Genomic DNA, 24114 nt, shown 5'->3' with positions numbered 1-24114 from the left:
GAACTCTCTAGTTAGAAAATGTTTATATGTAAACATAATAAAACAAAACATTAATATTTAAAATAATCAACATTAAAGTAATTTCTAGAGAAAGCACTTATAGACATTTTTCACTAATTAAAAATTATATGATCGCCCTGGCTGGTGTAGCTCAGTAGATTGAGTGTGGGCTACAAACCAAAGGATCACCAATTCAATTCCCAGTCAGGGCACATGCCTGGGTTGCAGGCTGGGTACCCTTGCAGTAAGGGACACGTGAGAGACAACCACACACTGATGTTTCTCTCCCTCTCTTTCTTCTTCCTGTTCCCTCTCTATAAAATAAATAAAGAAATAAATATATAACCACTTTTAGACACTAGGAAATTACTATTTTAATTAATATTTATGTACAAAAAAGAATGTTACCATAAATGCAAAGATTTGTTTAAGTCATATGACATAGGACTTTGAAGTTATTCAAAAATATTTGTAATTCATATTGCTTTAAACTATATTTCTATAGAACTTCTCTTAAACATACTAATGGTAAAAATTGATAAGTGGCAAAGCTAAGGATTAATTAGCAAATGAAATTAATTCTATCTCATAAGGTTTTTAAGTGAATTAAAATAAAACATGCTTTAAATATATATAAAAATCCTTACTTGGTTTGCAAAATATGTTAACAGGTTAGGAATAAACTAACTTCTTCTTTAAACATATGTAACCACATGTTTCTCAGACAGATTATTTTCTTCACTAAATAGGACTATCAGATACTTACATAAGTATTTTCAAAGAGGGTATAAACTAATAGTTTTAAAATTATATAAAAATTTAAAACTTGCCTTCAACTTGGCTCAGATTTAATGGCTTAATTGTTAAATAAACCATGGACCTCTGAGCTATTTGCATCCTGTATTGATGACTAATGATTTCGCCATCTTCTTCTAAGAAAAAACACCCTTTTGATTGTACACATTGCCACTCCTGAAATGAAAAAAAAAAATTTTTCAATCAATGTCTACTAAATGTTTATAGCATTCATAGCAATGAGAAGAAGTCTGAGGAAGATATAAAATAATTGTAAACAGAACAATGACCTCCAGAATTTGCAACTATCATTGCAAGGTTAAAAAGCAGACATGACACAACTCAACCACAACTGATAGTAGTATATAGTTAGGACAAAAATGAATTATATATGAAAATAATATTATAATTCCAGTTCCTAAAGTAGGGCCTGACACATTACAGGTGCTCAGTAAATGTGTGTCTGGTGTGTGGGGGGAGGGAGGTGACATCAACACAAACTGAGAGAGCAATCCATGAACTGTACATTGGAGGAACACCAGAACTAAGATCATGAAAAATTAGGGAAAGAAATAATGAAGAGAAATAAAAAATAAGTAAAGTTCATGAGAAGGGCATATCGAAACAAACTAATAAATAAACATGCCGCAATAATCAAGGGAGCGTACAGAAATAAAGGAAGACCACTAAAATTGATATGTTGAAAGAAAAAGCAATCTGATTTTGTATTTAAAGATAAAGTATGTAACAATGAGAGTAATTTTTCAAGTCTATGTACTAAAATAACAGTGAGTAAGGTCATAGCTATAGCAACATATTGATAAATACTGGTTTTAAAAAAGACCTTTCTATAAGATGGGCTCTCTTATCTTCTGGTTTAGCCAAATCCCTTCTCCTAATCCAAACTAATATGTTGACTTCTGGCCAAGATGGAGGCATAGGTAGACAGAGTTTGACTCCTCACACAACCAAAAGAAGGACAACCAAGGAGTTAAAGAGGAAACATTCATCCAGACCATTAGGAGGTGGGGAGACGGGCAGCCAGGGCAGAGACGACACACAGCAAGGCAGTGGCTGGCAGACTGGGTGGTCCCATATTTGCATGTGGATAAACTAGGGGGAACAATTGGGAGCAAGACAACCCGTGCATCCAGGGTTCCAGTGCAGAAAAAGAAAGTCTCAAAACCTCTGACTGAAAAAACCTATGGGGGTTGTGGTGGTGGGAGAAACTCCCAGCCTCACAGGAGAGTTCCTTGGAGAGACCCACAGGGTCCCAGAATGTACACAAGCCCGCCCACCCAGGAATCAGCACCAGAATGGCCCAATTTGCTTGTGGGTAGTGGAGGAAGTGACTGAAAGCTGGCTGAGAGAGGAGCAAGTGGCACTGTTCCCTCTCAGACACCTCCCCCACATACAGTGCCACCATGCAACAAAATGGGTGGCCCTGCCCTGGCAAATACCTAAGGCTCCACCCCTTACCACATAAGTGGTGTGCCAAGACAAAAAATGACCCAGATGAAACAACAGATCAAAGCTCCAAAAAAAAAATATGACTAAGCAACGAAGATGTAGCCAACCTATCAGATGCAGAGTTCAAAACACTGGTAATTAGGATGCTCCCAGAAATGGTTGAGTATGGTTGCAAAACAGAAGAAAAAGTGAAAGCTATACAAAGTGAAATAAAGGAAAATGTACAGGGAACCAATAGTGATGGGAAGGAAACTGGGACTCAGGTCAATGGTTTGGATCAAAAGGAAGAAAGAAACATTCAACCAGAAAAGAATGAAGAAACAAGAATTCAAAAAAATGAGGACAGGGTGAGGAACCTCCAGGACTTTAAATGCTGCAACATCTGAATTATAGGGGTGCCAGAAGGAGAAAAGGAAGAGAAAGAAATTGAAAACTTATTTGAAAACATAATGAAGGAGATCTTCCCCAATCTGGAAAGGAAACAGACTTCCAGAAAGTCCAGGAAGCTCAGAGAGTTCCAAAGAAGTTGGACCCAAGGAAGCACACAGCAAGGCAGATCATAATTACATTACCCAAGATTAAAGAGAAGGAGAGAATCTTAAAGGCAGCAAGAGAAAAGGAGTCAGTTACCTCCAAAGGAGTTCCCATAAGACTATCAGCTGATTTCTCAAAAGAAGCCTTACAGGCATGAAGGAACTGGAGAGAAGTATTCAAAATGATGAAAGGCAAAGCCCTACATCCAAGATTACTCTATCCAGCAAAGCTCTCTAGAATGGAAGGGCAGATAAAGTGCTTCCCAGATAAGTTCAAGTTAAAGGAGTTCATCATTACCAAGCTCTTATTATATCAAATATTATAGGGACTTACCTAAGAAAAAGAAGATGATCACAACTATGAACAGTAAAACAACAACAGACTCACAACTATCAACAACTGAACCTAAAAAAAAAAAACTAAAGCAAACTAATCAAACAACTAGAACAGGGACAGAATCACAGAAATGGAGACCACATGGAGGGTTATCAGCAGGGAGGAGGAAGGGAGAGAATAGGGGAAAAAGTACAGGGATAAAGAAGCATAAATTGTAGGTAGAAAATAACAGGGGAAGGTTAAGAATAGTATAGGAAATGGAGAAGCCAAAGAACTTATATGTATGACCCATGGAGATGAACTAAGGGAGGGGGCAGTTGTGGATAGGAGGGAAATTGCAGGGGGGAATGAGACAACTGTAATAGTATAATCAATAAAGTATATTAAAAAATAAAATAAAAAACAAACTAATATGTTTACACAGGATCCCATAATTAGAATTAAGTACAACTTGAAAATGGCACTTTATGCAGAAAGTAAAGGATTGTCTATTGAAGGTATGAAAAATTGTGCCATTCTGTGGATGTGTGCATAAGTGCTTTTCACTTTATCATTAGTAGACATGCCTACCTAAAATGTAATACATATTTCTATTCTACTCCTAATGACTTCTAAAGATATTAATGAGGTTTTGGAGTTACTTTGCAATGAATGATTTAAAAAAATTATCTGTGCCCTGGCTAGTGTGGCTCAGTTGCTTTGAGCGTCATCCTGTGAACTAAAAGGTTGCGCATTAGACTGCTGGTCAGGGCACATACCTAGGTTGCATGGGGGAATAAGGGGGATGTATGGGGGACTGGGGACCGAACCATAGCAGGTTCCCCATAGCAGGTTCGGTCCCCAGTCAGGGCATGTATGAGAGACAACAGATCGAAGTTTCTCTCTCCCATCAATGTTTCTCTCCCTTCCTTCCCCTCTCTCTAAAACCAATAAGCATGTCTTCTGGTGCAGATTTTTTAAAAAGGGCAAGTAATCTTAAAGAAAAAAATTATCTGTAAGGATATTTAAATATAAAAATAATAAGCTCAAGCCTCTAATAAGATAACTACTGAAAAAATGTGCATTTGCTGTATAACAATAATATAAAAATAGTATGAATCCATTACAGAAAGAGTTATATGGCACTTAAAAAATAAGAACAAACATATTTTACATTGAAATTGATTTCTCACTCACTTTTTAAAAGGCTAAATTATCCTAACATATACTTATATATCATCTATTATATAAATCAAAATTATTTTCATGTTTTACATTGTTTTCATAGCACCAAATACATCTAAACATAGAAATTAAAAAATAGGGGAAACCCCCCTAGTTTTACCAACCTCATTTGATTTTTATGTAATTTTTCCTAATATTGGCCTTATCTATAACAAACTATTTTTTACTTTCTAAATAACACTATTTTATGCTTTTTTTATTGAATGTTATATCTAAAACATTTTGCTATTGGAAAAGAAGTACAAAGTTGGGGGACTCACAAATCCTGATTTCAATACTTACTACAAAGCTACAGTAACCAAAACAGTGTGGTACTGACATAAAGAGAAATATATAGAGGACTTCCGTCAAGATGGAGGAATAGGTGGACACACCGTACCTCCTCGCACAACCAAGATTAGAGCAACAATAATTTACAGACAGAATAACACCCAGAACTGATAGAGGATTTATCTGAATGGAAGTCGGACAGCCAAGAAGTTGAAGTAGACCCGTACACCCAGACTGGTAGGAGAAGACGAGCCAGGCGGGCGCGGGTTGGCACGTGGAGGTTGGGGAAAATTTGGCGCAAAATCGGCGCGACAGCCATCCAGGGCGCAAGAACGAAGCGGTGGTCCCTGAGTACGCAAACTACGGCTGGTGGACCCAGTGAGGCGGCGATTGTGGACCAGGGCAGAGCTCACAGACCAGGATCCCAGAGAAGGGTCTGAGATCCCAGGAGAATGGAACTACCACCATTGTTCCCTCCCATCCCCGCTCCCACCCCCACCCCCACATATAACGTCACAATCTAGCGACTGGGGTGCCCAGCCCCGGTGAACACCTAAGGCTCCACCCCTCACCAGAACAAGAGCGACCAGACCAGAAAAAAAAGGAGAGACAGGGAGAGACATGTTTCCAACAGAAGAACAGATCAGTCCCCTAGGACTCATCCTTTTGAGCGACCAAGAAATAGCCAATCTATCATATGTACAGTTCAAAACACTGGTGATCAGAAAGCTCACGGAATTGGTTGATTCTGGGCGCAAATTAGATGAAAAGATGCAGGTTACCATGAAAGAGATGCAGGAAGATATACAGAGGAGAGCCAATAGTGAAGGGAAGGAAACTGGGTCTCAAAACGATACAGTGGACCAGAAGGAAGATAGAATCAACCAAGCAGGAAAGCATGAAGAAATAAGAATTCAAAAAAACCAAGAAGCTTAAGGACACCTTTAAACGTTCCAACATCTGAATTATAGGGGTACCAGAAGGGGAAGGGGAAAAGCAACAAATTGAGCACGTATTTGAACAAATAATAAAGGAGAACTTCCCCAATCTGGCAAAGGAAATAGTCTTCCAAGAAATCCAAGAAGCTCAGAGAGCCCCAAAGAAGTTGGACCTCCAAAGAAGAAACACACCAAGGCACATCATAATTACATTAGCCAAGGTAAAAACGAAGGAGAGAATCCTAGAAGCAGCAAGAGATAAGAGGACAGTAACCTAAAAAGGAGTTCCCATCAGACTGTCAGCTGATTTCTCAAAAGAGAAGACAAGCAAGCCCCTTACAGGCAAGAGGGGGCTGGAAAGAAATATTCCAAGTCATGAAAGACAAGGACCTACATCCCAGATTGCTCTATCCAGCAAAGCTCTCATTTAGAATGGAAGGGAAGACAAAGTGCTTCTCAGATAAGGTCAAGTTAAAGGAGTTCATCATCACCAAGCCCTTATTTTATGAAATGCTAAAGGGACTTATCTAAGAAAAGAAGATAAAGAAAAAACATGTATAGTAAAAGGACAGCAAACTCACAATTATTAACAACCACACCTAAAGCAAAACCAAAAGAAACTAAGTAAACAACTAGAACAGGAACAGAACCACAGAAATGGAAATCACATGGAGGGTTAGCAACAGGGGGGTGGGAGCAGGAGAGAGGGGGAAAAAGTATAGAGAATAAGTAGCATAGAATGTAGGTTGAAAATAGATAGGGGGAGGGCAAGAATAGTATGGGAAATGTAGAAGCTAAAGAACTCACAAGTATGACACATGGACATGAACTAAAGTGGGGGAATGTGGGTGGGAGATGGGGTACAGGGTAGAGGGGAGAGAAGGGGGGAGATGGGACAACTGTAATAGCATAATCAATTAAAAAATATATATATAAAGACAAATATATAGACCAAGGGAGTACAATAGAGGGCCCAGAAATAAATTCTCACATTTTTGGTCAAATGATTTTCAATAAGGGTGCCATGACCATTCAAGAGGGAAAAGGACAGTATTTTCAACAAATGGGGCTGGGAAAACTGGATATCCTTACAAAATAATTGATTTGGACCCTTACCTTAAACCATATACAAAAATTAATACAAAATGGATTGAAGACCTAAATAAATATAAGTACTGAAACTATAAAACTCTGGGAAGAAAACAGTGGAAAAGCTTTATGACAATGAATTTGGCAATGATTTCTTGAATGTGACACCAAAAGCACAAGCAACAAAAGAAAATATAAACTGGACTTTGTCAAAATTAAAAACTTTTGTGCATCAAAGGACACAATCAACGTGGTGAAAATGGTAACTCACATAATAGGAGAAAATACTTGCAAATCATATATGAAAATAGCTTTAATATCCAGAACATATTAAACATTCCAACAATCATAAAAAAAATAATTTAAAAAATGGTTATCGGAATTGAATAGACATTTCTCTGAAGAACGTACACACATGGCCAATAAGCACCTGAAAAGATGCTCAACACACATCATTAGGAGAATGCAAATCAGAACCACAAGATGTGATTTCATATGCACTAGGGTGGCTGTAATAAAAACAAAAACAGAAAATAGCAAATGTTGACAAGGATGTGGAGAAATTGGAACCTCTGTAAAAACGTTTGGCAGTTTGTCCAAAAATTAAACACAGAATTACCATATAATCCATCAATTCCACTCCTGGGTATATATCCAAAAGAACTGAAAGCAGAGACTCAAACAGATATTTGTACACCATCTTTATAATGTAGTGTTCACAATAACTAAAAGATGAAAAAAGTCCAAATGCCCATTGATGAATGAATGAATAAATAAAATATGCATACAGTGAAGTGTTATACAGTCTTAAAAAATGAAATTCTAAAAATAATTTATCCATATGCTGCACATGGATAAACCTTGAGGATATCATGCTAAATGATGTAAGCCAGAAACAAAAGGACAAATATTGTATTATTTCATTTATATGAGACACACAGAGTAGTTAAATTAAGAGATAAAGTAGAATGTTGGTTGCCAGAGACTGGGGGAGGGGGAAAGGGGGAGTTGTTGTTTCATAGGTACAGAGTTTCACTGAAGAGGATGAAAAAGTCCTGGAGAAGAGTGGTGGTGATGGTCACACAATAATATAAATGTATGTAACACAACAGAACTGTATACTTAAAAATGGTTAAAATGGTCGATTTTGTGATATATATCTTAACACGCTAAAAAAGTTGCTAAGCAATGTTGAAAATTTCAACTTAACTAGTTCTATAATTACCTGTTTAGTGGTATACCCTCACTTACTTAACTATTTCTAAAATGTTGGATATTCAGGTCATTTCCAATTTCTTTTTTTTTCCATTTCCAATTTCTTATCAGACATGTTAAAATAAATATTATTTTATCTGTTTTTCTTCTTATAAGTAATATCCTTCAAAAAAACTTTGAGAAAAAAGTGTATTTTTTAAGACTAATAACATGTGTTCCTATATTGCTTTGTAAAACAGTGATGCTAATTTTATGCCACCAATGGTGTGTAATGTGATACTTTTGCCACCACCATAACTTGGTCAGTAGTATTATCATTAAGAAAGTTGGGTGGTGGTGGGGGGGTCATTTCTTAAGCAAAGTGTGAGTACATAAAATATTTAATTTACATATATGGTATTATAATGATTTTTATGTTAACATATTAATGTAGTAAAATAATAAAATGGTGTTGTAGAATAATTTTTGCATTAATTGCAATTTCTCTGATGAGTAGAAAGGCTGAATATTTTCCCATGTGTTTATTATTTGTGTCTCCTTTTGTGTGAACTTCCTATCTATCCCCTATTCTCATAGCTCAATTGCAGAATTGGTATTTTTCTTACATATTTTAATAAGTTCTTTCACTATTTTAGATATTAACCTCCCAATGTTAGCTTTGATGCATGGATTCTCTCTATTCCCTATTAATGTAGTGTTTGGAGACCTAAATGTAAGTACTAACTATAGGTACTTTTCAACTTATATAACTTGTATATTCATCTTTTCTTTGGTGGGGATTTCTTCTTAAACTGAATTTTAAGAAATTGCCACTATTGCTGAACTATTACTCAAGCTTTCAGTTAGTAATTAATCACATGCACTGTCACACCTTTGGGGTATAAAAGATATGTGTACTTTTAATTCTGAGAAATTAAAATGTGTCCTTAAGTTATTGGAATTCATCTTCAAAAGTATATTGCTCATGACAGAAACAAGTCATTATATATGATATTGCAACAACATCCCTATGAGGCAACATGGGGTAGATATAAATTAGTTATTTTAATAAACAGAAATGGAGGTACCCAGAGGTTGTATCAGTTCAGACTTTTACAAAGAGTCTGCAGAAATATCAGGTCTAGAGTCTAAGAGTTTTAGATCAATGCTTTTACTATTAGATCATGTTTCCAAAAGAATATATACTCAGAGTACTAAATTCAAATATTTTATAACACAATGAGGTTTAAAGTTGGGCTAGAGCCGAAGTTAAACTATTAATGACAAGTAAGAATATGTACAGACTTTCATTTAGCCTCCCTATAAATCTCTTGGATGGGAATATATTGTGAACTAATAACAGATGCTGACATTACCTCAAAGTCAACTGGTCTTAATATAATCAACATGACCTTGAATGAAGAAGATTGCTACAGAAAAAAAAGGAAAAATATACTCACATTGTATTTAGATAATTTACTCTTTGAGACAGTGTGAACTATGATTCTGACATCAAATGGAAAAACATTGTTTTCCTTTCAATCAATTTGACTATAGTATTATCAGATGGAATTTCATCTAATATATTTTATAAACATATTTTTTTTATATTTACCCACCTGGAATGGTAAGGGGTACTAGTTTAGAATTACAGAACATTAAAGTTAAAAGAAGACTAAAAAACAATCTAATGCAGACTTCTCTTTTGATTGGTGAAAGTCTGAAAAATAGTGATATGTTTGAGTTACAAATCTTGTTAACTACAGACCTAGAGTTGGAATCCACATCTCCTTACTTTTCTCCAACCAAAAGCTATACTCAAAATGCTATTCTTTTTCATACTTAAATATCTGCCATGATTTTTTAAAATCCAGAATTTAAATAAACTTCATGTTGATGGATGATCATCGTAGACTATGAGATAGCATTATCATGTGGAATTATCCATACACTGAAGTGTTAAAATAAACAAATAATTTAGTTTTCTTACTAAAAAGAAAGGTAGCTTTTGGTAGCTAAATTTTTTTCTTAAATTTGTATTGTAATCATGACTATACAAATCCCCCACTGTTTAAAAAATATTTAAATAAAGCTAAAAAAATAATGCACTTCACCAGATGCACTGGTAGTGAACATACTCTGTAGCATTTGAGAAACTCAAAAATGAGAGAATTTCTCCACATGCTGATGGTACTTCTGGGGCAGGGCCATGAGCTGACAGGAGTAGCTGCTGGGAAGCAAGTTAAACATTTTTATTAGAAGTCTTTCCTAACTTCTAAATCTAGAAAAGGTACACATAGAAGGGAATTTATGTTTCTTTGGAAAGACAGCCAACCTGCATACTATAATACAGTATTAGCAAGGCTGGGAACTTTTAGGACAGCACCTATTATAAAATAGAAGACGGATGCCATATTATTAATAGCAAACAAACTCTGAGTAATAATCAGATTATTTTGAATACTAAATAACATTACTAGGAGAATTTGTAGCTCTCCTTTTTAAAAGGAAGCACTCAAATTCTTAAGATCTGCCTGAATTATTAAACATACTATGCTTATTCAACCAAAAATTTCTTTAAAACAAATACACTTTCTTTAAAAAAAAGATTCTATTTATTTATTTTAGAGGGAGTGGAAGGGAGGAAGACAGAGAGAGAGAAACATCAATGTGTGATAGAAACATCGATCAGGTGACTCTTGTTCACCCCCACTGGGAGACCTGGCCTGCAACCCAGGCATGTGCCCTGACCCGGAATTGAACTGGAGACCTTTTGGTTTGTGGGACAATGCCAACACACTGAGCCACACCAGCCAGGGAAAAAACAAGTAGATTTTCAATCACACTAAATTTTTTCTCTAAGACCTAGAATAAAATGTTATGAATTAAAAGAAAAAAAAATACTGACAAATTGGCTGTCTCACTCAAATCAATATGAAAGGATTACAGATTAATTTAAAAATGAACATTATGGGAAAAATGGAAAAGATTTAGTTTTTTAAAAAATTTAGAATGATAGAGTAAGAAATCCATGTATAATGTAATTTTTGACAACACTGAGCAAAAATAAAATAGTAGTTGTAATTCTTATATAGGACATAAGGTGGTGCTATATTCTACCAATTCAGATAAATTCATACAAAAGGAAAAGAACTTAATTCATTTGTCATAGACAAATTTTACTTATTTTGCATTCACAATGTATAAGGAAATGCTGAAAAGCACAAATAAAAACCAGTGAAGTTGAAAATTCTAGCTATCAAAAAACAAATCTGTAAAGTTAGATTTTTCTTGGAACATCTTAGAGAACGTGATTTGTTTTGACATAAACTTCTGTATTATTATTAAAGATTTAGGTAAGGTAGAATTATTAAGCAATCATTACCGTCATCATTATTGCTGTTTGACACATACTTATTAGAAAGCTATTTGCTTTTCAGTAAGACAAAGAGGTAAACAGTTATTGAACTTTTTGCTTTTAAAGAATTATAAACTGTACATACTTTAAAAATGTAAAATAGATTATTTTTAAAGGGAAAAATTGATATAGATTGCCACCTAATTGATAAGTCAAATTGATTGACATTTTTAAAACATAAGAAACTTTTGTTAACAAAATTAGTATTTGGTATCTTCACAAAATTTAAATTAGACAACCACTTCAAGTTTAAAATGTTTACATTTGTATTGTTCTATATGTGGATATATATAACATGTGTTATACAACACATGCATATCTGCAAAGTACATATGTGGGTACAGTCTTAATGAGAAGTCTGGATATAGGAAGTTTTGCACCTCTAGAGTTTACATTGTTTGGGGTTTTCTCTTATTCCAGTCATGACTACCAATTAAAGCTATTCTTCTCTCAAAGAAATATTCCTGACACTCCTTGTATGTTATAAATCCTGAGCAAATGGATAGAATTCAGGATTAAAAAAAAGAATAGTGATACAGTACCTATGTATGGCCTATAAAAAGTAATACAAGTATAGTCCCTATATGGGTCTTATTTTTCCTCCTGTAATTCAGGTCCCTTACCAATTGTGTGGATTTACGGTTTAAAATCTGGTTTATTGTACCCCACTACAATAATTTTTTAATTTCTGAAAAGGCCCTTCTCTCCATTCCATACATCTCCACTAGAAATGAAACTGAGGTACCCAAACTTGTTTAAAATAGATTTAAAGTATGTGAAGAGAATTAATTTCACAATTCTTTTTTATTTGAGATTTACTTTATCGCTCCCAAATAAAACAAATTAGGCATTGACTATACTCATAACCAAATACTTCTCAGAGTTGTTATAAAACTTAAGAAATATATTAAATTCATGAAATTTATACAGTAACTTTAAAGTAAAATGCAAACAACGCTGGCAGGTGTGGCTCAATTGGTTGGAATGTTGTCCCAAACTGAAAGGTTGTAGATTTGATCCTGACCCAGGCCAGGCCAGGGGCCCTGTACGGGAGGCAGGATATTTCTATTTCTATTTCTATTTCTATTTCTATTTCTATTTCTATTTCTATTTCTATTTCTATTTCTATTTCTCTCTCTCTCTCTCCTATCCCCCGACCCCTCACTCCCAAAGCGATGAAAAAAAATAGTGTCCTCGGGAGAGGATTAAAAAGAAAAGTAAAATGCAAACAAATAATTGAATCCTGCTGAATATCAAAAGGCTCGTGGACTTTTTAAAATTATTTTAGCTCACCTAAAAAATATCAGATGGTAAACAACAGTGGGCAATAACCAGATCAGAAATAAGATATGAAAAGTCAGGTAAGTAACATGAAGGCTACAAAGTACTTCCTAAAGACATTAAATTTTACATGAAAGCTACTGAACTTGAATGTTGACAGTATGCCATCTTCTCTTAATCATTAAATTCTAGTACCTTTTACCTAATTCCCAGTGATCAGCACCACTCCTTAAATGCAAAACTTAGGGAGTTTGCTGCTGCACACTTGCCGCGGCCACACACCACTCGGGCAGTGTCCGTTAGGTCGTCTCCTCACTGCGCTTACGGCTTCCCCAACTATCATGACAGGTCTAACTATCATGACTTTGTTTTATTTTTTCCTTTTTTTAATCTCTATTTTTTGCATTGAATTTACTAGGGTGACATGATTAAAAAAATTATATAGGTTTCAGGTGTACAACTCTATAAAACATCTGTATATTGTATGTTCACCACCCCAAGTCAAATGTCTTATCATTACTTTATATCTGAATAACTCTATCAGCCTCTCAGATATTCTCCCTAATTTGAGGTCTCTCACAGTATACAATAGAATAACTTTTCTTAAAATATACTTTTATCATGTCATTCCTTTATAAAGACCTACAGTCATTTCTCATTTCCATAATAATGTGAACAACACTATTTTTTTATTAAAGTGAATACTATGTCCCTGGCATTATGCTAAAGGCTTTATATATGTTAGATAATTTAATCTTTCAAAAACACACTATATACAATTTTATTTATATATATATATATATATATATATATATATATATATATATATGGTGAGTCTCAGGAAGCTGAGGCTCAGAAGGACTGCTGACTGACTTGCCAAGGGCCTCCCAGTTACCAATTCACATAGCTAAGTTCAAGCACAGATCCGTCTCTCTCCAAAGCTCTTAGATTAGCATTTAAATAGTGCTTGGCACAGAGTAGTCACTCAATAAATGTTTGGAAGTAAATTAATAAAATAAATACTATGCTGTATTATGTTGGTATATTAATAATCAAAAGACATTTTTAAAATTCAAGGCCCATATTTTATAACTAAATGAAATGGATAGCATACACTTACCTTATTAGTAAATATCCATTGAGTAAAACTAAATTAAGGGAATTATATTAGTATGGGACCGATTAACATGAGAAGGACACAGGGTAAAAGTCATATCACTGCTCTAATGTAAACTATATTAACATTTATTTATATCTCTATGCTAGCTAAACTTATATTTATTGACACTTTGAATAAGGTAAGCAATTTAACCAAGTTAACTAAGTTAATTTTATTAACATTTACTTAGTTATAAAACACAAAAAGTTTCTATTGGTGGAAAATAATATTGCTGGAATATTGTTCACAAAATACTGTATGTGAACATGTTGGACATACACACCAAATTGCTTAGGGTGTATAGATTCCTGAACAGTCTGACCAAAAGTCCTTGGAGATAATGTTTTAAAATTTTAATATAGAACAAATGTCACTGTCTAGCAATTTAAAGATATAAGGGACTTCAGAGTTCAATTACAAATACAGAGTTGTTATTTGAAACAAAAATGTAGCTCTTGAGAACAATCAGTTCAGTTTTCTAACAGCAGTTATAGTATGTGGTCATAACCATTTTTCCCCCTTTTACAGAGGTCTCTAGGTACACATTTTTAATGTATCCGAGCAGTTTCCAGTTAATGTTTTATATTTCTGTAGCTATTATTTTCTGTTGAAAGAAAACTAGTAAAGGTTGAATCTAGAAGGGGAAAACAAAGGAAGAAGATCAATATTAACACTCTACAAATATTGACTTAGCAAAGTGACTTTGTTGTCTTTCTCTCACAGGAATTGATATTGAATGAATGATTTATTTATAAGAAACACCCATGAAAAGTATTTATTAAAACAAAAAATGCTTGGCAAAATACATAATTAGATAACCTGTTAATCAAGTTAAAAAATGAATAATCAACATTTTCAAACTGAAGACCTTTTAATATTATTCTTTCCATCATTTTCACTTTAAAATATTATAACTAGTATATAGGTAGAAATGCTGCAATCCATGGAAAAACCTCAAAGAATTACTTCACAAACTTTACTCATTCTCTGTAGACACCAAATAGCTATTAATAAACTTCATGTCAAATTTTTTTCAGAAAAAGTCTTATGCATTAATTTAAAATATTATACCTTTATTGAGTTTGGCTCAGTTAGCTTCGAGTTTCGGTTACTATTGGCCCCCATGGTAATTGTGAAAGAAACAGAAGTTTTGAACTTTCTGGTGGTTGCCAGTAAAGGACTCCGGGTGTCACCTGTAACAAGTAGTAGTTATTTGGTCCTGCATTACGAAAAGCTGTCAATATAATGTATGTTTCTAAACACAATGTCATATAAAATGCCTGGGTTCTCATTGTTCTTCCTATTGAAATAAAGTCAGAAATTTTATATTTACCAGACTTTAATGGTCTCTGATTTATGGGCTACCAATAAGATTCTTTATTTCAATTGTCACCTTTTAGCCTGAATTTTAGTTTTAATAAAATATAATGAGCATAACTAAGTTAAGTTCCATAATAACATCTTTGTTGAACAAATTTTTATAGCTAAGAAAATCTAGAAACACTAGCTGACAAAATTTGGATTCCCATTTATTTTATCATGGATAAGTGAAGATGGAAGGAAAAACTAACCCTCCATTCTTAATTAAGAAAATTTTAGTGTCAAAAAGTAAATACCTTTATTTGAGAATGTTTCCTGATCAGTTTTTCTTACGATTCTAGGTGATGGTTTTGGTCGTGGTGATGGGTCCCTTTCAGGGAACCCTTCGATGTAGCTCCCAAACTGTTGACGCCTCAATTTACTGTCAACCTCCAGTTTTTCTAGAGTGGTTTTGAGACATTGCTCATTGGTTGTCATATATAATTTACAAAACTACAGGAAATAAAAAAGCAGTCCAGTAGGTAAAACATTCAATCATACATTTGGGAAAAGAAAGCAAATGCACATTAGTAGGCAAGGAACAGACTGACAGATGGAGTACATTTCCTATTGAACTAGGGTACTCATTTTATTTCCTTGAATTAGACTGACCACCCCAAGTGACCTCGTGAAACACAGCCATGATTCACTGAGGAAGTCATACTCTGAGTGAAAACGACTGTTACACAAAGACAAGTGGTTTATTATTAGTTTTATATAAGACATGTAGACTTGCATTTGTTCTAAGTAATTCTATGATTCTTCCGCCCCAAAAAGACATATTCCTGAGGACAGTCTGCAAGTTTGTGTGTGTATTTATGTGAACATGCACATATTTTAACTTGGTCATGTTATTTTAACATTGTCATCAGATTACAAATGTGGAACTGGAGAGATTAAATTTCAAGTACAATCAGTACACATACATAAGTATGTTATTGCCAACATTAAAAAGACATGCTCCTTTAAAAACACTTCTATGTAGTAAGCAAATTTACATCAATATGAGCTTATGTACCTTGATGTAGTCAAATTTGCCATCAGCATTTACATCGGCCAAATTTATTATGGCATTTACTTCTTCTAGAGTCATCTTCTCACCTCTCTGAAAAAATACAAGATTTATTTTAAAGCAACATGATGATCATTTTGCTATGCATAGGGAGAATGGAAATTTATTTTAATCTTTTCTACAAGTTTGCATATATGATTTCATTATAAATCTCAGAATGAGTATTATGTCAACTAAGAATGAAACATATAAAATAAAATTTCACAATTTTATTGTTTTGTAGTAGTGTGCTGAATTTGTTTACTAAATTTAAACAATGTGTAACATAGATCCAGTAATAACTGCTATTAAATTTAGAGTAATGATACGTTCTCACATTGTACCAAGAAACAGAATGGATTCTGAATCCCATTAATACTTTGTTTCTCTTTTACTTATCACATATGAATCACTGCAGAGTTCTGAGCTGGAAAGAACTGCAAGGAAACACAAGGGGATTGCAACATGGGCTCAATTTTATACTCTATCTTTTATTTACAAAGCACCTTTCATCCAGAAGGATCCTAAAGTACTTTATAAATGACATACATGTGATTCATTTCACCTGCCAATGAAATAGTTATTTTTTAATGTGAACTTTGGTTGCCAAAGGTAGATTCCAAGTTGTTTTGCAAAATACACATATTACAAAAGTGTCCCACAGATCTTACCTTTGTGAGAAGTTTATAAAGGTCAGTGTGTAAAATAAAGCCATCCTCATTCACATCTAATTGCTTAAATGATTTTAGCAGTTCTGCTTTTGAAGCAGGTTTTTCCTTTCTTAAAATTATACAAAAATCATCAAAATTCAGTTTGGCAGTTTGAGGAGTCCAATACTTATTAACAGTCTTTTGGGATGGATTTCTTCCTGCATGTTGAAGAGCTGCCCAGTAAAACAAGTATTATTTTTTATAGTTATGTTTGGAATTGGTATTTAAGTATATTTTTCTTTAAATCATTATATATAACAATGTCATACAAAAGTACACAGATGCCAATATAGTACCTTTGGTTTTGATAATCTAGTGATATCAATGTATGCCTGACTGTAAAAAATAAACACATGCACACACACACACACACATGTTGCCAGCTAAAGATTCTTGATTTATTAATGCTAGAGTTAAATAAATTGTCCCTATTTTGACAATTAGTTCTCAACCTACACAGTTTAATTACCTGACAATATCTGACTTACTCCATTACAGTCATTAGAGAAAAGATTAAAGACAACCGCTAATGGTTTTGAGGACATAATAACTGCAAAAATAATAAATTATTACTTTTCATGGTTCAAGAAATATCTTAATAAAATGAAGAAATAATTAGTTTGAAACTAGTAGTGACACCATGGCATGATACCTAAAATGTTCATCATTGCTAGATACTGAGTTTCAAGACATTAATCATGTCCCAAATGTCAAAATACATGCAAGAAAAGTATCTACTTACATCCATAGCCCTGTTAAAAATCAAGAATGTCAATATACTTTGAGAGACTATTGTAGAGATGCAATGGTCAAATCACTTTTCATTTTTAACCAGAACATCTAAAAATAGTCCTATAACCACTTATTCATTGGACATTCCTATTTTAAAAGCCATGAAAGACAAAGAATTATGTAAGAAAAGCTTTGTATGTTTAGTGTGATATGTTTGCATATCACACTAAAATATAATGCTTTCAAACAATTGTAGGTATGTTGTACAGTTGAATAGGAATAACTGGGTAATTTGTAAATAAACCTCTGCATAGTAAGACTCAATACTATCTAAAATGAAACAATGACAGGTTTCCTTAACACTATAAAAGAAATTAACAGAATTTTAAAAGGTATAACTGCCCTGAATTGTGCTATCAAATTATATTACAAAACCTTATATTGAATATTTCAAACTGTCTTTGGTGAGACGTCGTAAGATCATGCATTGTCAATCAACACTACAAATTATAATCTGAATATTATGTAATATAATGTAATAAAGATATATATATCCTCAAGGAAACAGAAATCAGATCAGGGTAATCGATACAGATATCTGTGAGTCCATTATATTGAACATTCAACTTGTACAAACATAACACAAAGTGACTTTGTTTTTCTGCAGAGATACAAGCTTCTTGGCTCCTAACTTTTATAATCTAAATAGAAAGTCCATATCTGAAGTGTAAAATTGCTACCTGTATTCATGAAATGGCTAATAACATAGTAGAAGTCCACAGCCCAACAGAAATATTCCCATTCTCCAGATAATGCCAGTGCATCATTCCTAGATAACTTTATTAAAGCTCTGGCACAGAAACAAAATAAAGTCATCATATGGAGGCGACTTTCAGAACTACACCTTTTCAAAAGGTGTAGCTGTAGTATTTGACATCTTCCATTCACCTAGAAAGTCTCTGTGGAAATTTGTAACACTGGAGGTAACAGAAAATTTTTTTTTATTTCCACAGATTTATTCTGGATGTAGACAAAAACTCTGATTACCACACTGACCTAGAGAATAAAAGATAAGTACTTTGCCTAGTTTATAATTGGATAATCCCTTAATTCATCTCTCAAGAGAATCAAAATAAATGTTTTAGCATTCCACCCCCAGTCAACCTTTACCCTTAAAAGCTGGAAATACAAATAGGACCTAAATGAAGTTGTGATTTGAAATTGAAAGCCCATAGAAAACAAGATGGTGTTTCATCCAGTTTTAAGAAATGTACCCCAAGTAATAACTCAGCATATCTATGTTGCAATTTTCAATAACAAAATATTTTTTAAAGAAACTATTAATTACAGAACAATTTTCTCAGAGTAAAATTCATTATGCCCAAAACATGTACTAAGTAGATATCCCCATATTTAAGACATAGGTATAATTTAGTAACTTTATTATGCTTATTGGTTTGATTTTATCGATTATGTTACAGTTGTCCTGATTTTTTCCCCTTTGTCTCCCTTCACCCAGCACCCCCTACTCCCTCAGGCAATCCCCCCACCATTGTTCATGTCCATGGGTCATACATGTAAGTTCTTTGTCTACTCCATTTCCTATGCTGGACTTTACATCCCCATGGCTATTCTGTAACTACCGATTTGTACTTCTTAATCCCCTTACCTCTTCACCCATTCCTCCACATGCCCTTCCCATCTGGCAACCATCAGACCCTCTCTGTATCCATGATTCTGTCTCTGTTCATCTGGTTTGCTTAGTTTTTTAGATTCAGTTGTTGATAAGATTTGTATTTTTTGCATTTTATTGTTCATAGTTTTGATTTTCTTCTTTTTATTAAACAAGCCCCTTTAACATTTCATATAGTAATGGTTTGGTGATGATGAACTCCTTTAGCCTTTTTCTTATTTGGGAAGCTCTTTATCTGCCCTTCAGTTCTAAATGATAGCTTTGCTGGGTAGAGCAATCTTGGCTATAGGTCCTTGCCTTTCATGACTTGGAATATTTGTTGCCAATCCCTTCTAGTCTGCTAAGTTTCCTTTGAGAAATCAGCTGACAGTCCATGGTAATTCCTCTGTAGTCAACTTCTTTTCTCTTGCTGCTTTCAATATTCTCTCTTCACCTTTAACCTTTGGCATTTTAATTGTAATGCATCTTAGAGTGGGCCTTTTTGCAACCACCTTGCTTGGGATTCGCCTGGGAATCTCCAAGCCCATCACAGATAACAGCCATCTCAGATTGCTTTACAGTTCAGGCAAGGTGGCCCCAGGTAAAACAAAGGTGGGGGCTGACCTTGGCCTGCACCACCCTGGGAACTCCAGAGCCAGTGCACCCAGTGGACAGGCTATAGACCATGTCGGAGCATCACCACCCAGTCCTCTGCACAGCTGACCCTCCATGAAGGGCAGAGGTTGGTGGTCAGTGGTCACAGCCAGTCCTTACAGCTTACTGGCCTGGGTAAATCCCTCCTGTTGACCTGCCAACAACAACCAAGGCTCAACTACAAGATGAGAGTGTACTCAGCCCACAGGAAGGGTGCACCTCAAGTACCTAGCTTGGGTGATAAGGGGAGGTTGTGCCACTGGATCCTATAGGACACCTACTATATTTGGCCACACTACCAAGACACTGAGTCACAATAGCTCTACCTAATACATAGAAACAAACACAGGGAGGCTGCCAAAATGAGGAGACAAACATAGCCCAAATGAAAGAACAGATCAAAACTCCAGAAAAAGAGCTGAATAAAATGGAGATAAGCGACCTATCAGATGCAGAGTTCAAAACACTGGTTATAAGGATTCTCAAGGAGCTTAATGAGGATCTCAACACCATAAAAAAGATCCAATTAGGAGTGAAGAATACACTAATTGAAATAAAGAACCACTTACAGGGAAACAACAGTAGAGTGGATGAAGCCCCGAATCGAATCAATGATTTGGAATAAAAGGAAGTGAAAAACAACAAGTGAGACAAGAAGAAAAAAGAATCCAAAAAAATAAGGATAGTGTAAGCAGCCTGTGGGATAGCTTCAAGAGGTATAACATTTGCATCACTGTAGTATCAGAAGATGAAGATAAAGAGTAAGAAACTGGAAATCTATTTGAAAAAAATAATGAAAGAAACTTCCCTAATTTGGTGAAAGAAGTAGACTGCAAGTCCAGGAAGCACAGAGAGTCCCAAACAAGATGGGTGCAAAGGGACTTTACAATTAAAATGCCAAAGGTTAAAGGTGAAGAGAGAATATTGAAAGCAGCAAGAGAAAAGAAGTTGACTACAGAGGAATTACCATGGACTGTCAGCTGATTTCTCAAAGGAAACTTAGCAGACTAGAAGGGATTGGCAACAAATATTCCAAGTCATGAAAGGCAAGGACCTATAGCCAAGATTGCTCTACCCAGCAAAGCTATCATTTAGAACTGAAGGGCAGATAAAGAGCTTCCCAAATAAGAAAAAGGCTAAAGGAGTTCATCATCACCAAACCATTACTATATGAAATGTTAAAGGGGCTTGTTTAATAAAAAGAAGAAAATCAAAACTATGAACAATAAAATGCAAAAAATACAAATCTTATCAACAACTGAATCTAAAAAACTAAGCAAACCAGATGAACAGAGACAGAATCATGGATACAGAGAGGGTCTGATGGTTGCCAGATGGGAAGGGCATGTGGAGGAATGGGTGAAGAGGTAAGGGGATTAAGAAGTACAAATCGGTAGTTACAGAATAGCCATGGGGATGTAAAGTCCAGCATAGGAAATGGAGTAGACAAAGAACTTACATGTATGACCCATGGACATGAACAATGGTGGGGGGATTGCCTGAGGGAGTAGGGGGTGCTGGGTGAAGGGAGACAAAGGGGAAAAAATCAGGACAACTGTAACATAATCAATAAAGTATAATTTTTAACAAGAGAGTTAGTTGGAACCCATTATTAAGTCTGATAACAGTAAAAACATTATGTAACTTCAGCTGTTTAAAGGTTTACAACAAGATACTCATCTTCTGCAAGAGTTTACTTTAATCTTTGACATAAGTCTATAATACCTATATTATTTATAAGATGGGGAATAAAGGAATTGTCAAGTTCCGGTACTGGTACTACTCTATCTAACCTTGAAATGGAGTGCCAAAACATGTGTTACATGCAGCATGGCAGAAGAATATAGACATAGTAGTAAGAAAAAGACATCACTGATTTATACTACTACTATTTTTTAAAAATCTAGATATTGTGAAATCCGTCACTACCATGTTACAAAGAGTACCGCACCATAAAACCAAAAGTGTACATAGCACCGAAGAGACAAACAATGCATTATTATTTCCCCAGACAATACATCAATGTGGGAAGGAAACATCGATTGTCTGCCTCTTGTGCATGCTCCAACCACGGACCAAATTGGCAACCCAGGCATATGCCCTGACTAGGAATAGCCCCGGCAACCCTTCACTTTGCAGGATGATGCCCAACCAACTGAGCCACATTAGTCAGGGCCCATGTTAAACTTTTAAACTTGTGTGATCTTGGCCTAGTGTCAAAAGAGTAAAGAGAAAAAACTAAAAGTATAATTTATAGTAAAATATAAACTATTTTTATATTCCCCAAATGGATTTTCTCAAAGACAGATTTTACTGAATATAAACCCAAAATGTTGCAAAAATATGTCAGCTTTTTTACTTAAGGAAACTGCTTCTAAAGTTGGCAAAATAACTCATTTTCTCTACTCATAAAGTTATTAGCCTTGACGAAAATAACATGAGTATTCAGTGTTATTATTTAACACTCTTAATATTGAAGACCTCCAAGTCATTTGATATACCTGGCAAGGACCAAATTCATTGTTTTGGGGGATATTTGAAACGGGAGGAATTTAAGATATGATCACGGAGAGGAGCAAAAAAAGACCAGCCTCCTCCTACCCTACCCCGACCACACACAAACACACATCCAAACTCAGAACTCTTAATTCTCCTTTAAAATTTCACTTATTTATCTTCTACAACCATTCACCCCATTTTATATATCCTTTGCATTTTCCTAAATATAGGTAAAACTCAAAGTAGTGATTCTGATGCCAAAAGTGTTTTAATTCTATTGTAAATCTTAAAGTACCAAAATGAGAACTTAAAAAAATTTTTTAAGTAACTGATAGAAGGTTTAAAAATACTATTCTATCCTTTATAAACATGAAAGTTTTATTTTGAAAATTCTACAATATATAACTATAGAAAATGGCACAATAGTATAATATAGTATTCCATTGTTCAAACCACTATTGTATTCCATTGCTCAAACCACTAAAACTGGGGTGATCCAACAATGTAATTCCAATTCTAGTCTTTCTGATCTATTAACTTTCAACAAATAAGGCAAAATACTTCAATTAAAAATTTTTACCTAAGTAAAGTTGATCTTTAGAAATAATGTTTTCTAAGCTGCTTTTGAAAACAGATAAGTAGGCAGCTCTACAATTCATATAAAATATCTCCTCTTCAGTTAGTGGAAATTTCTTTGTTCGAGGACTCTCTGAAAGCGTTGAGTTCTGACTGGAGAAAGCAGCATCACTTCCTGGACTGATGGCCATTCTATTAGAAAATAATTTTAAAAATTGCTTTAGTCAATGTTAATCCCCTAAAATGCAAATGTTACCTTGCCTTTCAAATGGGAGGGGGGAGAAATCAAGACATTAACGTTTTTATTTGTGGGGGGAAAAAGATGAACATTATAATATGCATAAGGTTGTAATATATGTTAAACTAGAAGCCTTTTGGCCATTGCTATATATATGTATATGTACATATATATACACATACACAACTTTTTAAAGTTTTTTCTTTATTAATATACAGGGTCAGGCAGAAGTAAGGCCTGCTTGAGTGTGGTTAGTAGAGTAATAATATGGGTATAATAATTCTAATTTTAATTTGAACATTTCACCTAAAATGTCATATGGTGTGCTTGAGTGTGATATTATGTTACAGAATTACATGCTCATGATTTTGTAATTAAAAAGGGGCATTATTTGTGTTGGACCCCATATATGTATATACCAAAAGAACAAAGCCAAAACAAAGAGGTAACATAAATATAAAAGAAGAATCACAGGCAAAACAAAACAAAACACACATACACATCTATTCTCTCAAAATAAGATGACAGTTGAGACTCTTCATAGGGTTGTCATGAGGATTAAATAATATGTGTAAAGCATACAGAACAGTGCTTGGCACAGATTAAATGCTAAATAAACTGTAGATAGAGTGAAACTTCCCAGTAATAAGAATGTGGATGTAATGTGACTGACAGTTGGCATCTATCTCCACAGCAGGACCAAGCAGGTCATTTCACTAACATCTCGATAATACAGCCCACATTTTAAATGACTGAATTTTAAAAATCCCATTTATAGTGTTATAGGTTTTACTGTATTCCATTACTAATAATAATGTTTTGGGTTTATATAGCACCTCTGCTCGTAAGAGCTTAAAGAACTGTCATACATCATGATTTATCCCTACTACAATGGTCAGGTATTTTTGGTCCATT

General features: G+C 34.4%; 1 protein-coding gene across 5 annotated transcripts in view; it reads right to left on the bottom strand.

The window, feature by feature from the left end:
• Positions 1 to 24114, bottom strand: part of EFCAB7 (EF-hand calcium binding domain 7) — a 56923-nt gene that overhangs the window by 31372 nt on the left and 1437 nt on the right. For 3 of the 5 annotated variants that reach the window (XM_036026215.1, XM_036026216.1, XM_028513721.2), the window contains exons 2-7: positions 22966 to 23153; positions 16790 to 17001; positions 16086 to 16172; positions 15325 to 15520; positions 14780 to 14901; positions 831 to 972 (exon numbers count right to left, since the gene is read on the bottom strand). In XM_036026215.1, coding sequence (XP_035882108.1) covers positions 831 to 972; positions 14780 to 14901; positions 15325 to 15520; positions 16086 to 16172; positions 16790 to 17001; positions 22966 to 23152 — 946 coding nt within the window. In that variant the 5' untranslated portion in view covers position 23153. Of the gene's footprint in view, positions 1 to 830; positions 973 to 14779; positions 14902 to 15324; positions 15521 to 16085; positions 16173 to 16789; positions 17002 to 22965; positions 23157 to 24114 lie in introns of all 5 variants that reach the window. The other 2 variants (XM_036026214.1, XM_036026217.1) reach the window with 2 other exon arrangements.

The sequence above is a fragment of the Phyllostomus discolor genome, chromosome 5, assembly GCF_004126475.2.
Source record: "Phyllostomus discolor isolate MPI-MPIP mPhyDis1 chromosome 5, mPhyDis1.pri.v3, whole genome shotgun sequence".
Taxonomy (NCBI): Eukaryota; Metazoa; Chordata; class Mammalia; order Chiroptera; family Phyllostomidae; genus Phyllostomus; species Phyllostomus discolor.
The sequence above is the reverse complement of the archived record's forward strand: the minus strand, read 5'-3'. Positions and strand labels throughout refer to the sequence as shown.